An 18,047-nucleotide genomic window follows, 5' to 3' on the forward strand; every position below is an offset into this window, starting at 1 on the left:
CAGGCTGCTGAGCTCCTCTCCACTGAAGCAACTCTTGCTGGTAAAAGCAGCAGCCTCGCTAGGGGTGGGTTTTGCTTCTACAGCAACACCAATCTTCCTACGTGTGGAAATAACTCCCACAGAGGGGGAATTGTTGAGGCTGGAAAAACCCTCCGGGATCATCGAATCCAAGCCCAGCACAGCTGAGCCCACCCGTGTCCCCAAGTGCCACAACCACAGGGCTTTAAAATCCCTCCCGGGCTGGGGACTCTGCCCTTGCCCTGGGCAGCCTGTTTTTGACAATTTAACCCAGAGGAGACATCAGTGACATCTCAGGGACAGAGGAAGGGCCCATCCTCAGAGGCACAGGCAGAGCTGCAGCTGCGGTGCCTGGTGGCATCAGGTCCATGAGGCACAGGCAGATACAGGGAATGACTTTCAGGCAGGATAAATGAGTAAATCACAAAGGAAACAGCAGCTCCCCTCCCCTTTGTACCTTTTAAAGACAATATTTTACCTTTTTCTCTGCACAAAACAGCGTTTCTGTACCCCTGGAAGGCAGTGGAGAGCCCACGTGGTGATGCAGCCCCAGCCTGGCAGGGGTTTGCTTTCAAAATGGGGCAGAATGAAGTATCTAACACAATTCACCTGCTGCCCTGTCAGAGCGAGGGGAGGGCCGGGCTGACAGGGCACTCGGGGCAGCAAGGAAAGGCTCCCACCCATCCAAAGGGGAAAAAAATGTGCTTCTCCACAAGCTTGGGCCAAAGGAATCGATCCCACAGAAGCATGAGCTGGCAGCACCCTGTGGTGCTGCTGAGAATCACAGAATTCCAGGATAGTTTGGGGTTGGAAGGGACCTCAAAGCTCATCCAGTTCCACCCTGTGCTGTGGGCAGGGACAACTTCCACTAGCCCAGCTTGCTCCATGCCCTGTCCAACCTGGCCTTGGACACTGCCAGGGATGGGGCAGCCACAGCTTCCCTGGGCCTCAGCACCTTCACAGGGAAGGATTTTTTCCTGATATCCACCCCAAACCTTCCCTCCTTCGGCTTATGGCCATGAAATATTCCATCCTCCTTTGGAACTGACAGGGTCTCAGGGACCTCTGGTTATTTCTACAAACCACTCTGGTGGCATGGAAAAGAATAAAAATCACAGCAAACCGATTCCTGTCCACCATCTGTACGGGATGGGAGGGACACCAGGATGCCACAGGAGGGGTCTCCAGCACCTCCAGCTCGACCATCAGGGTGGGCTGCAGCTTTCAAACTCATCCTCGTACCCCTGAGCCAGGACCTGGCGCAGGGCAGCACAAGCTCTGGGAATAAGAGTGATTTATTCTGCAGGCTCTGGAAGCAGCAAAGATGATGTCAAAGAAGGTTTTACCTGTGTGGAGAGAGGGAAGAGCTCCCAATGCTGCAGCCGGGTCGCCCTGGCCATGGCGCATCCGGGCGGGGATGCAGCCTGTGCCTGCCTTGGGGTGGACTCATCATCCTGCTGTCGGCTCCAAAGCCCAGCTCTCCTCTCAAACCTGCCTCTGGCTCTCCTAATCTGATTGTTCTGCTCTTTAAAATTAACAGCAGCTCTCGTCAGGTGCTGATGTGGAGACAAAGATGATTTTCTTCCTGCTGATTATTCGGCAGGGGTGAGCAGTCTCCCCTTGATCGGCTCGGCCAGCTTTAATAACCAGCCCAGCTCCATCAGATTGGGATGAATTAATCACCGTCTTGCACCAAAACTTTCAATTTTCTGTGACTGCTCTGCAAATTCCCGTTCCTCTTATCCCCCCAAAATTCCAGTCGATGATCATTACTTATCATTTTCCCTTATTTAAGTAAGGCTGACCCTGGCACCCTTTCTCATTTGGGGCGATTCGCAATGGCTGGACCGCCCTCATCCCATCCTACACTTGCCCCCCAGCACCCCGGGGTTGGGTGCCCATCACCCTAGCGCTGGGCCACCCTCACCCCACTCTGCCCTCACCCCGCTTTCCCCCCCGTTCCCTCGCCCCCCGGGCCGGGACCCCCCGACGGGGCGGGCGCTGCCGGCTCCGGGAGCTCCGCGCGGTCCCTGCGCCCGCCCGCCCCGTCCTTTCCGCGCCTTCCCCTCCTTCCCTGCCGGGAGAATGTCCCTGGATGCGGCCCCGGTGGCGAGGGAGGGGCTCCCCGCAGCCCCCCGGTGCTCCCCGCCGGGCCGGGGGGCGGGATGCGGCTCCACCTGCGGTGGGATGCGCGCGTCCCCCCGGGTACCTGGAACACCGAGCGCCGTGGGTGGGAACGGACTGTTCCTCCGGGACTGAAAGGCTCAGGCAGCGGGAGAAAAAAAAAAAAAAAAAACCAAAAAAAAAAAGAAAGGCAAAGCAAGACAACAAAAGCCCCACATCACAAAAAGCCGGCTGAGATCGGCTGTGCCGGAGACTCCCGGTGAACACCCTGCGAAGGGAACGCTCCTCCTCATCCTCACGGGAACATCGGCGGGCAGAGGGCGGCTCCCGAGCACCCCGGAGCCCTCGGCAGGTAAGATGCTCCGGAGCGGGACAGGGGGTCCCGCAGCCACACCCTGGACCCCCCAAACCCCAGGCAGAGCCGTGGGGTTTAGCATTTATCGGGCAGGGAGCAGGACCCTGGAGATGCACAGAAGGGCTGGTTTGACTCTCGTGGGTACACGAAGCAGAATTAAAGAATTTAATTGAGCTTCAGAATTTTCATTCAGTGAGTTAATGAGCATTTTGGCTCCTCAGCTGCAAGTTTCCTGATGGATTTTGTGCTCCCACCCCAGGCAGGGCACGGGGACCTGGAGCTGTGGTATCACAGCGTGCGCCCTGTGAGTGCAGCTGGGATGTAGAAAACCTCAATATCCCTCGGTTAATTACAAGGGTTTCTTAATTAATGCTGATTTGACTCTCCATTGGGGAGAAAAGGCTGTCCAGATCCTGGTAAGGGGGATCAAACAATAATTTTTGAGAGTGTGGGGCTTGAAAGGAGGGTCCTGGAGGGGAACTCTTAATTTCCATACACTTTCTGATGGAATACATTTTACCTCATTGCCCTGTGCTACTCTGAGTGGGTTTGTGGAGGTGCCCAGGGAGCCAGGCACTCCCTCCTTCCCTCCCTCCCATCACAGCTGCCACAGGGAAAGACAGGAGAAGCCAAAGCTCCATGGGTGATGAAGATATAACCAAGGGCATAAAAGAACCCAGTGGGATGGGGTGGGGTGGGCTGGCTGGGAGGGACACAGGAGTGCAGGGGATGGAAGGGATGCTCCTTTCCCACACTGGTCAGGTGGCATGGGGCCGGTGGGTCAGGGTGGAATTAACTGGGAAAAATAAAAAGCAAGAAATGCAGGAGAATCTTTTTTTCCCTGTCTTAAGTCAGCTCAGCTCCCAGGTGGAAACTCTCCATTAGGTTTCTCGAGCTGATTTCTGGGTCCTGTTGCCCCAAGCTGCCAGCTCCCCACAGAGCTGTGCTGGCTTAACTATTTCACAGCCAGCTTCCCAGCTCTCCTCCATACCGGAGCTCCTCTGTGTCTGTCACAGGGCATCTTCACTCTTAAGCAAGTCATTTAAACCAGCCAGTGCCTCAGCACAGGGCTGTGCAAAAGGCCCAGACTTGGGACAGATCCTTCTGCCCAGAAGTTCAACCAAAATGTATTTATGTCCCCTCCAGAGCTCACAGGCTCATCTGTGTTTGACTTTGAGCTGTGGAGAAGCGGCATCGGCCACAGGGGCACCCATGGCTCAGCTGCCCAATGACTCCTGGCACAACGACTCGGCCCTGATCTTCACCGGCCTGGACCTGCTCCTGGAGCTGAAGCCGCTCTTCATCCCGCTCTACGCCACGTTGGTGGTGGTGGCGTGCATCGGGAACCTCTTCCTCATCCTCCTCATCGCCCTCACCAAGAAACTGCACTGCACCACCAACTTCCTGATCGGGAACCTGGCGGCGGCCGACTTCATCATGTGCCTGGCCTGCGTCCCCCTCACCGTGTCCTACGCCTTCGAGGAGCGGGGCTGGCTCTTCGGCATGTTCATGTGCCACTTCGTCACCCTGCTGCAGGCTGCCACCGTCTTCGTGTCGGTGCTGTCCCTCACGGCCATCGCCATCGACCGCTACGTGGTGGTGGCGTACCCGATCCGCAGGCGGATCAGCCGCAGGGCCTGCGTCGGCCTCGTGGCCTGCATTTGGCTGCTCTCCATCGCGGCCTCCGTGCCCACCTCGCTGCACACCCACTACTTGGACCTCAACGCCATCGGCCACGACATGATCATCTGCGAGGAGTTCTGGAAGCACGAGGAGAGGGAGCGGCTGCTGTACTCGTGCCTGATGCTGCTGCTCTCCTACATGCTCCCGCTGCTGGCCGTGTCCATCTCCTTCTGTGCCATCACCTACCACCTGCGCAGGAGGAACGTGCCGGGCGCCGCCTACCACTGCCAGGACAAGTGGACCAGGACCAAGCACAAGACCTTCCGGGTGCTCACCATCTCCGTGGTCTGCTTTGCCGTCTGCTGGCTGCCTCTGCAGGTGGTCAACTTCATCCGGGACATCGACGAGGAGTTCACCATCCTGGACAAGAGGTACGTCAACGTCATCCAGGTCTCGTGCCACCTGATCGCCATGAGCTCCGCCTGCTACAACCCCTTCATCTACGCCTCCCTCCACGACAAGTTCTGGTTCCACCTCAGCAGCTACTTCTACCGCAAGAAGCGGAGCTCCAGGAGCATGTCCTGCAAGGCTTCCCGCTTCAACACCTGCTCCACCCTGGCAGATGCTCCCACCGGGGCCTCGGACAAGATAGCTTTGCAATCCAGGTTACCTTAGCCGGTGGACCTTGAGGGATGGGGTTTGCACAGCCCTACATCCCAAACCACGGCTGGGCCATATCCCTCTATTCCGAATTGTGGCTGGGTGTGGTAGGTGTCCAGTGCTACATTAGGAGCACGCAGACTTCACCCCATGGTTTATGCAGGAGGTGGGTCAGTGTCTGAGCAAGGCAAACACCCATTGTGTAAAAAACTCTTTGGAGAGCGCACGTCTTCATTTTGTAGGATTTGGATTGTTCCTAAGCAACAGGCAGCACTTTGTGCCATGGGAAAAGGTCGACTTGCACAGGGAGCCATGAAATTGCTGTGCATTTATCCTTTAAAATTGTGGCTTACTGGTGAAGGGACAATGTAGGACAATGTGCATTGTGCAGGTGCAGATGGGGGCACGTGGCTGCTGACAGCAGATGGCTGGTTTGGAGTGGGTGTGACTTTCACAACCTGCTTGGCCTGCTGGAGGAGCTGAGCTGCCCCTGTAACCAGACAGGGCATCCCAGTTTCTCCAGCCAAAGGTGCAGATGCAGCTGGGCACATCCATGAAGTCATCACTGCTCTTCATGGCCAAGTAGGACTCGAAAGATCTCGTGTGATGAGTTTGCTGGGAATGATGCCTCAGATTCTGCTCCCAGGGAAGTTTAGCTTGGTGTATGTCCATGTTCAGGGTGCTGCAGTGGAGGTGGGAATCCCAGTGCCAGGCTGTTCTACCCCAGAAGCTGCCAGATGAAGGGTGGGTTTGCCTGTCAGTGCTCCTCAGTGTCTGAAGCGCCTCTGTGGCCTCTCAGGCTGCTCTGTGCAAGCAGCACATGCAGAAGGCAGCGTCTCCTTACACCCAATTCCCATCTAGGTTTTAACCTCTTGATTTCCCAGGAGAAACCATTGGGAACAGCCCACAGGCACCAGCACCCCCACAGGCACCACAGCTCAGCAGCTCCCAGCTGCCCTGCTCTGTGGAGCCGAGCCGTGACCTCCCACTGCTCCTCGTGCCCGAGGAGAGGACTTCAAAGCCCCCAGGCAACAGGTCCTCAGCCTGCACAGAACCTGCCCATGGCACTGGCCAGCATTCCCACTTCTGCCAGCAGCTGGGGAGCATCCAGTGCAGACACAGCTGGCTGGACCCCAATCCACTGGGATCCCTACTCCACTCCCCTTACACCCACCCACAAACTCACTCACCTTCCTGCTGAGGCCCTCATGGTGGCCCCAGAAGGACTCATGATCTTCTGTGGGGTGACCAGCAGAGACAGACACCCACCCAAGGTAGTGCCAGTGACCTCTGTTGTGTTCCCACAGAGCAGCTCCCTCCTTGGCTTCCTGCAGCTCCCCTGGGCCTGGGCTGCTCATCCCAGAGGAGCCAAGCAAGGCAGGAGGTCCCTGTTTGTCCTTCCTGTAATAAAGGCTTCAAGAGCTTGGGCTGTGTGTGTGTGTTGATGTGAATCCCACCAAACCCAGAAACCCTTGACTGCAGCTCAGCCACATCCCAGGAAGACGCCAGCTTGGATGTGGTTAGTTGTGTCCCAGTCCTTGGAGGTCAGGCTGGGATTAGTGCTGGACCAGGTTGCTCCAAGCCCCATACAGCCTGGCCTTGGACACTTCCAGGGATGCAGCAGCCACAGCTTCTCTGAGCAACCTGTGCCAGGGCCTCACCATCCTTGGAGCCAAGAATTTCTTCCCAGTATCCCATTTAACCATGCCCTGTGTCTGACTGAAGCCATTTCCCCTTGTCCTGGCACTGCTGGTGTTGATTCCTTCTCTCTTCATTTCATCCCATCACAATCTCTATTACTTCACTCTTAATCAAAACCCTGAAGTTTCCCTAAATTACTCTTCTTGCCTTTTTTTCCCCCCAACTCCACCACCCACTCATTCCCATCACTGCATTTATCTGCAGGACCATTTAAAATCCATAAATCCATCCCGGAGAACTGATCCTCAAAGAGGATGAGGTTTCCTCTTCCATGATTCCAGACTAGACTAGAATTTGCAGCTCTTGAGCACTAGGAAAGAAAACCCCTCCCCTCAGGTCGCCCTGTTTAGATGTTTTGCTGATTCCCCAAATTACCTGCAGGAAAAGGGAAAACACTATTTGGGGAGAGTGAGGTAAAAGCTGAGTGACTTCTGAGAATAAGCACAGAAATCCCGGAGCTGCAGTCTGTGATTCACAGAAACTGGGTATATAAAGGAGAACATGGTTGGTTTTCTTAATGAAAGTAAATTAATCAGATAAATGAGGGAGAAAAACATGTTTGAAGGCTGATTCTGCAGAGCTTTCCTCAGGAAGCTGCTCGAAGCTTTTCTCCCAGGAACCAGGGCGTATAAAGGGGATATTTTTGTTAAATCATCCTCAATTATTAAGAGCTTTGCACAATATTCTCCCCGAAGCTCTTTCTTCCTCACAAACTCTCTTGTTGGTTGAAATACGGTTGATAACAGTTGGACTCGATGATCTTGAAGATCTTTTCCAACCTAAACAATTCCATTCTGTGACCCTCCTCTACCAAGATTTGGTGCCTGTAGCCCTCCCATCTGCCAGGACACAGCCCAGGAAGGGAAAATACTGGTCAGCCTGTTCAGGTGTTTACAGCTTGAAGGGGCAGATAATATAATTGGGGCAGATAATAAATATAATTTATTCCAGTGATGGTCTCTCAAAAGCACTCAATAGATGATTATTTGAAAGAGCTTACCTACAAGCAAGGTATTATTCCAATTATTTGGTGCCCATCCAGGTTTGTGCCAGGGCTGCAGATGATGAGGCCCTTTGTCCTGCACTGCAGAATGAATTGAGATGAGGATCAGCTCTAAAGGCACACAAAGGATCAACACTGTTTTCGTGTGTACTCCTAGAAATTTCCTCCTCTGTCTCCAAATCAGGCACAGCAAACAAAATTAGCCTGGTAATTTTCCATTGACTTTTAGACCCCCTCTCACTGTGTTTGTTCTGTCTGGATGTCACCAGTAATGACAAAAATCCAGAACAGAAAAGCTCTTCCACTTCCACTAAGCCAGGATCATTTGGCAAATTTTGTTTGTGGATCTGGAAAAGGCATAGAAATTGCTGATTCATTTATTATTATTATTATTATTATTATTATTATTATTATTATTATTACCATTATCATTATTTCCTGGTCTATTGTGAATAACATTCTGACTCAAGCCACTGCTTCTGATTTCCTTGACAGGGCTTGCAAATATCTTCTGCATTTCTCTGAGCAGATTCCAAGGGCAGTACAAACCACAGCCAACTCTCTTCCCAGATCTTGGCTCTGGTTAAAGAGGCAGGTTTCTGACTTGTGCATGAGCAAATCAGACTTGTTTTCACTTCTCTTGGCTAAAAGCACAGCTGATACAGCTCAGGCTCACAATAATGACCCGGAATTGGTTCTGGTTTGGGATGGAAGGGACCTTAAATCCCACCCAGTTCCACCCCCTGCCGTGGGCAGGGACACCTTCCAGCAGCCCAGGTCACTCCAAACCCCTTCCAACCCAGCCTTGGACTCCTGGGGCTGGATCCCACTGGCTCGGGCAGACTGAGCACCTTCCCATGGACATCACCTCTCTGTGAACTGCTGGAGCTCCCAGCATTGCTGAATTATTGAAAGCACCACAAGTAATTCATGGATGTAGCCACTTCCGACTCATCCTGTATTCCCCCTGCTCCTCCTCCTCCTCCTCCGCCGTCGCTGCGAGCGCTCATGCTTTAATTTCTGTGAGCGTAGTGAGCTCTCGCTGCAGCAAATTAACCAAGATTTCCTAAACCCCAGTTTACTCCTCGTTCATCTATTTCATCCGTCATCCCGCTCCCGCTGCAGATGCCAAGAATCTCCTTAGTCACACGCCACGGTCACCGTGCCCCAGCTTGGGGACAAATCTGGCATTTACCAGACTTAGTTCAACACTGCTCCCCAAGGTGATGATGAGGGACGCGGTGCTTTGTGCCAAGTCCCCAAAAACCTACAGACACATCCCTGGCTTGGTGGCACTGCCTGGCACTCTCCAGCGTGCCAAAGACGGAGCAGGCCTGGGAGACACCCCAACACCCCAACACCGGTTAATATCCGATTTCAGGAGCAATGAGGGAGACACGGACATTTCCTGCAGCAGGGATGGATGGAGTCATCCCACAGCCCCAGGCAGCAGAGAGCTTGGGGTGATGCTGCAGCCTGATCCCCCCATGCAGGGGGTGTCCCCAGCCCACGTCCCGGCGCTGATTCCGCGATGAGGTGAGCGCTGCACAGCGGCTCCTGGTTGCCATAGGAACCATCAACACCCCTGGGAAAAGCCAAATGACTGGATCGAGGCAGCTTCTCCTGCGGTGACAGTGGGGGGCTCTGCACGGTGACACCCTCCCGCTCCAGGAATGGAACCAGGGCAACCTCGGGGGGTGAAGGATGGGGATGCCTCAGGCTCCAGGGAAACTTTGGAGCCCTTTCCTGTGCCTAAAGGGGCTCCGGGAGAGCTGCAGAGGGATTTTGGACGTGGGCCTGGAGTGACACGGGGGAATGGCTTCCCACTGCCAGAGGGCAGCATGGGAGATTGGGAAGAAATTCTTCCCTGTGAGGGTGGAGAGGCCCTGGCACAGATCACCCAGAGAAGCTGTGGCTGCTCCATCCCTGAAGTGTCCAAGGCCAGGCTGGACAGGCCTTGGGGCAACCTGGGCTAGAGGAAGGTGTCCTGGCTCAAGGCAGGGGCTGGGATGGGATGGGATGGGATGGGATGGGATGGGATGGGATGGGATGGGATGGGATGGGATGGGATGGGATGGGATGGGATGGGATGGGATGGGATGGGATGGGATGGGATGGGATGGGATGGGATGTCCTGGCAGGGGAGCAAAGGGTCCCTGAAGATTTTACCAGGGCTCTGAAGGGAAAGTCTGCATTGCTGAGAATGTGCAGGGTGTTGATAAAGCTCCAAAGTTCTGAACCAGGATCCTCACAGCTCTTTATCCCAAAAATGTGGCAAAAAAAAGATATTGCAATAATCCCACTGGGTTGCAACGAGAGCCTGGTGAAGCAAATGGAGGAATTTTCAAGATTTACCCTCAAACTCACCCCAAGGCACAGCCTGGTCCCTCGCAGTTCATCAGGAACCTCCTGGGCCACCCTGAGCCCGAAGCAACACCTGGAAATATCCAGGCAGGCTTACTGATGCTCATCCTCCTGCATTAACAAGAAATCTTAATTTCTCCCCTTGCCACGGGGTGTTTCCAGGCTGACAGCTCCCTCCTTCCACGGAAGACGACACAGTTCCTGGCTCTCCATAATTATTTACATGTGGGCTGTGTTTATTGGCAATTAAATGGTTCGGTGGCTCCGAGACATCAGTCTCCTCTAAACATGTTGTCTGGCAGATTGCTTCCTGCCAGCAGTCCCTGTGGGATGGGCAATCCTGCCGAGCCCTCCGGGGCCGCGTGGGGATGGGAGGGAGCAGCTGGCAGAGCCCCCCCGGATAGACAATGAATGCTCTAAGGGGGCAGGTTTGGAACTGGGAGCCACGGGCAGGGCCAGGGCCGTGTTAAACACCGCTCAAACAGGCGGAGCTGAGCCCTGGAAGATCAGAGGGGTGGCAGGGATGGGGTGTGCAGGAGCATCCCAGGCTGGAGCAGGGAAGGGAGGGATGTGACAGGCCAGGATGGAACCGTGTCCCCACCAAGGCAGCTGCCCCGGCCCGCCCCGGAGGACACTTACCACTTACAAGGCTTCAAAGATCCGCTGCAACGCTGCAGGGCTCTCCCTTGCTATTGCAAGACTCGGTTAATGGGATTTTTAATAGGGAATTGTGTGAAGCCAGCGAGCGGAGGGTGGATTCCTGCAGAGCTGCTCCAGGGCAGGCTCTGGCTGCGGTGCTCCCAGCCTCGGGGTCTCTGCAGCATCGTCCTGGCAGCGCCAGGGATTTGCTGCCATCCTGCAGCCCTGGCTCCAGGAGGCTCTTTGTGAGCACCCAGCAGGACAGACCCCCCAGCCCTGCCCTGCTGCCAGGGCTCTGCCACTAACCAGATGGCTTCACGGCCACCCCAAGTGTCCCCAGCTCCTCATCCCCAGCTGCTGCTTCCTTCAAAGACCCCAGCCCCCAAAAGCCTCCCACAGAACACCTTGATTCTGGATGGGGCTTGGAGCAACCTGGTGTAGTGGAAGGCGTCCCTGCCCGTGGCAGGAGGAGGGACTAGATGATTTTTAAGGTCTGTTGCCACCAAAATCATTCTGGGAGTCTCTCCAAAGGTCAGGCTCACTGGGCTCTCATCAGCTTAACATCCACTTGGACTTGCCAGTGATCAGGAGGTGGGATTGAGGGGTGGGAAGAAAAAGTAGCAAGGGGATCCAGATATTTATATGCATTTACTATGTTTTCACATTTTAAATCTCAAGCCTTTGCTGCTTCCCCCTGCTTGGCCCTTTCCCAGGTTAGAAATGAGCCTGAATCTTCTGAATTCTGCTCTGCCGGTGGCAGGGATCTGAGCCTACAGCCAGCCACGCTCTTTATCCTTTACTCCTCACTCCAGCACCTTAAAATTCCTTCAAAGAGCGGCAGCTTCAGCAGGGGATTCCTCTGGCACCTATGTGTTGCTGCTGGTTCCTACATCCCTGTTTTCCTCCTCACCTGATGCTTCCCAACAGCAATAAACAGGATTTTGCTGGTTGCTTTGAGCTTCTTCCCAAGCCCCCAGTGCTTTCAGGAGAGCAGAAGGATGTGCTCAGGCCCCAAAGCGCCCTGTTGTTCCCAATTCCAAGCTCCCACCAGCAAATACCACTCACCAGAGCCACTGAAAGGTGCAGTATCCTCACTGATTCCTGGCCTTACCAAAGAGCTCTGCAGCTCATGGATAAATCCTGATGGAGATTTATTTTAGTCCCTTTCATAGCTCAGCAAGGATTCTGTGGCTCCCATTAGCACTTTGGAGAGGTATAAAGCAAATTCCTCAAGCTTCGTGGCTCGAAATCACCTTAAGATTTGCTGAAAGCAACAGAAAACGCAGGTTATAATTGTGGGTCTGCAAAGAAAAGGCTTTTGGAGAGTTTAAAATCCAAAGGTGTTTTTTTCTCCAGAAGAAAAGGAAGCCACCTTGTCTGTCTGTATAGGCAAGCGGAAAACAGACCTGGAAGATTCCTGGACACCAAGAAGAGGTTGGATATAACCGAGACAGGAGACTCCTGCCTGTTACCTGAGATGGGATTCCAGCTTCGGTTCCTTTGGGATCCTGAATGTGGGGCAGCTCTGCCGGATTTGGTGGCACCAGCGCTGTAGGAAGAGCAGGTGAAGTTCTACAAGCGACACTTCTGATTTCTCCTCTTTTAACCCGAAGCACAGCCTGCCAAGGACAAGGCACACCACGTGGAGGCACATGGGCCCTGGCAGAAGGTTCCTGACCCACAAGGTGTTCCCTCCTCCCTCCCGCTGGCGCCGGGCCTGGACATATTTTGCTCACGATGCAACTTCCATTATTTCCATGGCAACCATCCTTTGTCGGGGCTGAAGACTAGAGATTTTTTAACAACTCCCCGTTTGCCAATTCAAGCCCCAGAAGGAAGTGGGAAAGTTCTCATTCACATGCAAAATAGATGCGATAAAAGCCGAGGGGTGCGAGGCGGGGGCAGGCTTGGGCACGGCGCTTTTTTCATCCCAGCCTTCCTCATTTCCTTGCTTTACAGCGGCAAAGAGCCTCATCCAGGGATGTGCCTGACCCCCCTCTCAAACCCACCCATGGAAGGGGGCTGGAACTTGACGATCTTTAAGGTCCCTTCCAACCCAAACCATCCCGGGGTTCTATGACTATCAAAATATCTCGACACACAACAGATCCATTGGAGACGCTTTCCTTCGGCTCTTTCAAATTCCAGCCTGCGAGGGAAGGAACGTCCCAAGGATGTTCGCGCTCCAAGCAAGGTCCACAGCCCGTGGTGACCCTCGTCCATCAGGAGGGAGGCTGGGAGCCAAGAGGAGCAGAGGCCAGGCTGGAGTGATGCTGTCTGCAGGCGTCGGAGCAGCCGTCCCTGGCACCGTTCGCTCCCGCCGCCATTCCCAAAGCTTTGTTCCCGCTAGATCCGGGGTCATGGCTCCCAGCCAGCTTGGTGACTGGCAGCCTTAATGTGTTTATTTCAGCCCCAGTGCCTGGCCAGGAAGTCGGTTATTCCTGCAAAATCCACACAAGAGCCACAGGAAAGAGGAGAAACCTGATGTACACCCTGAGCTGAGCATGGGGACCAGAGGGAACATGTTCCAAACCCCTTTCATGTCGCCAAAAGCCAACAGCTTGGGGCTTGGAAAAGGTGGAACGAGGCTTTGCAGGTGTAATGTTGGAAGTAGTAAAGAAGATGACACGTGAAGTGAGATTTTTGGAACAGCGAAGGTTCCTAACCTGTCTCGCTCCCTGGTGCGCTGGGGAACACCAAACCAGCTCCAAATTCCAAAAACTGAGCAGGAGAAGAAATGGCTAAGGACAAAATACAGTAACATTGTGGTACTTCAGAGGGAATCAGAAGGTTTCTGTGTCATGAGGTGGAATTAAACTGCTGGGCTGTCTCCACATCCCTGGACAGGGCTCTACAGGGAGAACAGTGGGGTCAGGGATGAGATTTACCAGCACAAAACTGGAATAAGCAAGTGAGGAAAAAGAGGGACTAACCCCAATGCTAGAACCTCGGGTTGTTACCTCAGGGAAGTTTGAGGCATTCAGTGCAGAACTGAGAATGAACAAAATAGAATTCAAAAGAGGAAAGATTCCCTTTTGATTCTGCGGGATAACTGCACGTGTAGGGACGGAAAGGTGGGAAAAGGAGCTGCCAGCCTGGAGCAGATCCAAACCAGTTCATAACTTCCTGTTTTCCTCCCTGCTCCTGCAGCCGTCACCACTTTCCTGGTGCTCCAGGGGATGGCTGAATCCTGCTCGGCACCTCTCACCTCCAGTGCCTGCTGTCAGCTCTGGAATCTCCTCCTGATTTATTCCACCCTGGAGAAACACCTGACAAAGGAAAGAAACGATACAGCTGCAGAGGGAGCTGACTTTTTTTTCACTCTTCTTGCACAAAGCTGCCACGGATAATTGCACCATTGGTCGCAGATAAAATGAAGCCCAAATAATGGAAACCTGATATATTTCTCTTTTTTGCTGACCTGCAGACAAACTTCTTCCCAGCTACAAGGCTCTACCTGAATTAAAATCCTCCTCCCGGGAAGGTACAAGGAGGTGGGAGCCTGTTTGCTTTATTTAAAGAGAAAAGGGTGATCATGGATGCTCAGGAAAGGATAGAGAGAGTCTGAGGAAAGCAAAATCCCGTGCACGGTAAATTAGATTAAGGGGACAAGAGACAGAAATTTAATATAGAGAACAGAAGCTGCAGCAGATAAACAAACAAGCGGCATAAACCTTTAAAACTACTGAGAAATAAACATTTAATTAAAAACCAAATTACCAAACGAGCAGGAAATGTTCCCAGAAGCAAAGATAGCAAAGCCTCACCAACTTATTCCTAGTTGGGGAGACCTGGAGGTCAGGTTTAATTACAGCTCAGCCCACCCCCCCTCAGCAGCATCTGTTTTGCAAACCAAAACCCAATTCCCAGCTGGATCTGGGAGGACAGATCCTCAGTTCTTCCAGCGCTGGGCACCAAAACCCCTGGGGACAGACAGGAATGCTGCCCATTTCAGAGTGGGCACAAAGAGGGTAAAGCCAATTTCTGACCCATTTTTGGCCAGGGATCAGTGCCCACAGATTCAGGACACGGCCAGGAGCTCAAATCCATGAATGTTCCAGTCATTGCCCTCATACCCAGCCACGACCCCCTCAGCAAAGGTGAAAATCCCTCAGCCCCCCCTGTCCTTGGCCACTTACCCCAACAGTGGGCTTGGATGCAGCTCCATGCCCTTCTTTCAGAAAATGTTAAAATCCCGAAGAAAACACCTTAAAAATGGGGAAAGAAAATTAAGAGAGGAATCCCAGGAAGTTGCCAGCTCCACAATCACTTTGTACTAACTCCACAGCGATTAGGAGGCCATTTTGCTGCTTTTCATCCCATTTCCCTGGGTCCTGTTATGCGTTAGCCTCCAGTGTGTCCCTTTTCCATGTGTTGGTGCTGCTCTGGCAATTAAAACATTAATTAATCACGACAGGAACAACCAGTTCATCCCACCTTTGTGTTGTGGCTCAGCATGAGGGGCAGAGGCCTCCCCAAGGACACAAACAATCCCAAGGAAAAGCACTAACAGGCTAATTCATAGAAAAACTTTATTAGAAATGAGGACACAGCCTCCCAGGAACAACATCCTGCCTTATCTCCCAAACTTTTATGATTTCAGAGCCATAATTAAATACAAGAGCTATAAAAAGAGTGTGCACAGCTATTAAAGGAGGAAAAATCAATCCACAAATTGCCATTTTTTCAAACATGGCTGGAGAAAGGGTTTTTCCACAGTGGTTTCCATGCGGGGACCCATGAGGCTGAAAGCTGGCACGTGGCCTATGGGATTTGTTTTCCATCCTAAGGACCAAGAGGGGCTTTGATCTTATCCCGAGTCTGTATTGCTTCAATTCAGAGAAAAGAGCAGAATGGGATGGATATTGCATCTGATACACAATGTTGGGTAAATAGTTGTACTCCCAAAATCACTTCAAAATGGGGTATTATCCTATCCCTAGTTATATTTCAATGGTAAATAATAATAATAATAAAAATAAAAACCAGAGGCGCTACTGATACAGAAAAAATTACCAGCCTCATTTAAGTACCATCTACAATTTAAAAATAATGGATAAATGGGGCCTAGTTTACCTTTTTTTTTCTACTTACACCCAAAACCCACCCAGGACTGGTTTAACAACGCTAACTTTTAGTGCATCAACTGCCATGTTATGATCTCAATTCAACCAACGCTTAGTACAAAACCCACAAAAGGAACAAAAATACTTAAAATATATAAATTTCTCAGATTCCTTACAGGAGTTCTCCACGTTGTGACATAAAAAAAGGATTTAGAGCAAAATAGAGATACAAAAGCTACTGTGCTCGAGCCAGTGGCGTCTGTACACGGAAAAGTGTACACGGGAAAGTCAGAGAGGTGCAAAAAGGATCCTAAGTAGTGAAGGCAGCAGAGAATATTTCATATAAACAGTGCTTGCAAAGCATAAAATTAGGAAATAATGCATAGAGGAGCGTGCTTCACACAGCAGCGAGGGCTGTGCGAGCAAATCCTTGTAGCCAAGGCAGAATTCCCACTGTCTCTCGACAGGAACTGCTCACTGCCTGCAGAACTTGCTGGTGATGTTGGGCAGGGGGTAGGCAAAGAGGGAGAAGTCCAGGATGTATTTGGGGAGGAGCTCTCTGATCAGCCGGCGCTGGGTGTTGCACAGGTAGTAGTGCAGCGTCTGGGCCGTGACGGGCTTGTACCAGGCCTGGCGCTCAGGGAAGCGGACGAAGGAAGGCGCCTGGATGTGCTCCAGCACGTGGCTGGCGTCGGCGTGCAGGCGCTCGTAGGAGCCGATGAAGTCGTACCTGACGGCGCAGGGCTGGCACAGGTTGTAGATGGGCATCCAGTGCTCGTTCATGTGCTCCACGTCCTCATCCAGCAGGTACTGCAGGAACTCGGAGAAGGACACATCATCGCCGGCCGAGTTCCCCTTGTTCTTTCGGTACCGCCGGACGATCTCCACACCGTACTTCTGCTGGTACTCCTTGATCTCCCCAAATTTATTCCGGTAGGCCGAGAGCAGCCTCTCCATCGGGTTCCGCACGAAGATGAACTTGTAGTAGTGCTTCAGGCGGTAGCTGATCTCCTCCGGCTTCATGTCGCCCAGGAACACCAGGTCGCTCTTGTGGTCCATCTTCCCCCGCACATCCACGCTCTCCAGAGCCCCGTCCAGCACCTTCAGGATGCGCTTCCAGTTGGAGCAGGCCACCTTGGGCACGTAGCAGTAGAGGAAGCGGTACTTGTCGCTGACCAGGAGGTGCCGGAGCACCGTGCGGCGCTGCCCGGGCGGCAGCTCCCAGACGCTGCGGGGCACCGAGCGCTGCCCGCACAGGGCGCGGATCGTGCGGTTCCGCGTGTCCCGCAGCACCTCCAGCTCCAGCTCCGCCGGCGAGTCCCGCCCGTCCCGCCGGGACGGCCCCGCGGGCGGGTGCGGCGGCGGCGGCCCGACCTGGGCGAGGATGCCGCGCTCGATCATGAGCAGGAGCCCGCTGGAGGCCAGGATGACGCCGAACATCAGCATGGAGGGCAGGAGCGCCGCGCCCGCCGCGCCCCGGGAGCGCGCCCGGCTGCGGCCCGGCGGGACGGCCCGGCGGGGCTCGGCGGCGCGGGGCTGCATGGCCGGCGGCTCCCGGGCCGGGCCGGCTCGGCCGGGGCTGCGGGGAGGTCCGGGCTCGGCGGGGCGGGGCGGGCGCGGTGACGGCGCGGGGCGGAAGAGGCGGCGGCACCGCCCCGCACTGAGCCCGCCCCGGCCGGGGCCCTGCGGCGGGGACGGCGGAGCCACGGGATAACCGGGGACCTCAGGGCCCGTCCGGTGACACCCCGTGCCCTGGGCAGCGACACTTTGCACCCGCCCAGGTTGCTCCAAGCCCCATCCAAGCTGGCCGTGGACACTTCCAGGCATCCAGGGGCAGCCACAGCTCCTCTGAGCAAGCTGTGCCACGGCCTCCTCATCCTCCCAGGGAAGAACTTCTTCCCAGTCTCCCACCTAACTCTGCCCTGTGTTAGTAGGAAGCCGTTCCCCCTTGTCTTGTCCCTCCACCTCTTGTCCCAGGTCCCTCCCCCACTCTCCTGGATCCCTTTAGGCACTGGAAAAGGCTCTAAAGTCACTGGAGTTTTCTCCAGGCTGAACATGCCCTGCTCTCCCAGCCTGTCTCCAGAGCAAAGCTGCTCCAGCCCTCTGATCACGGAATCACTGAATCATCAAGTTGGAAAAGACTCTCCAGACCACTGAGTCCAACCTGTGACTGATTCTCACCCAGCCCAGAGTACCGAGTGCCACGGCCAGTCATTCCTTGAACACCTGCAGGTCTGGGGACTCCACCACCCACCTGGGCAGCCCCTTGCAGCACCTGACATCCCTTTACACGATATAATTCCTCCTGATGTCCAACCGGACCCTGTCTTGGTGCAACTTGAGGTCATTTCCTCTACTGTCCCTTGTTCCCTGTGAGCAGAGCCTGACCCCCACTTGGCTGCACCTTTCTGTCAGGGAGTTGTAGAGAGCGAGAACGTCCCCCTCAGCCTGCTCTTCTCCAGGCTGAGCCCCCAGCTCCCTCAGAGCACTTATT

The 18,047-nt window shown here is 54.0% G+C and overlaps 2 protein-coding genes across 2 annotated transcripts; one reads left to right on the forward strand and one right to left on the reverse strand.

Moving 5' to 3' along the window:
- Positions 1 to 2,470: 2,470 nt before the first annotated feature.
- LOC119701805 (prolactin-releasing peptide receptor-like) lies at positions 2,471 to 4,798 on the forward strand. The gene is made up of 2 exons (XM_038138933.1): positions 2,471 to 2,494; positions 3,644 to 4,798. The coding sequence occupies exon 2, from the start codon at positions 3,710 to 3,712 to the stop codon at positions 4,793 to 4,795; it is 1,086 nt and encodes a 361-aa protein (XP_037994861.1). The 5' UTR covers positions 2,471 to 2,494; positions 3,644 to 3,709; the 3' UTR covers positions 4,796 to 4,798.
- Positions 4,799 to 15,002: 10,204 nt separating this feature from the next.
- Positions 15,003 to 17,148, reverse strand: CHST14 (carbohydrate sulfotransferase 14). The gene has a single exon (XM_038139584.1). The coding sequence runs from the start codon at positions 17,093 to 17,095 to the stop codon at positions 16,028 to 16,030; it is 1,068 nt and encodes a 355-aa protein (XP_037995512.1). The 5' UTR covers positions 17,096 to 17,148; the 3' UTR covers positions 15,003 to 16,027.
- Between the last annotated feature and the right edge of the window lie 899 nt (positions 17,149 to 18,047).

The sequence above is a fragment of the Motacilla alba genome, chromosome 5, assembly GCF_015832195.1.
Source record: "Motacilla alba alba isolate MOTALB_02 chromosome 5, Motacilla_alba_V1.0_pri, whole genome shotgun sequence".
NCBI classification, from domain to species: Eukaryota; Metazoa; Chordata; class Aves; order Passeriformes; family Motacillidae; genus Motacilla; species Motacilla alba.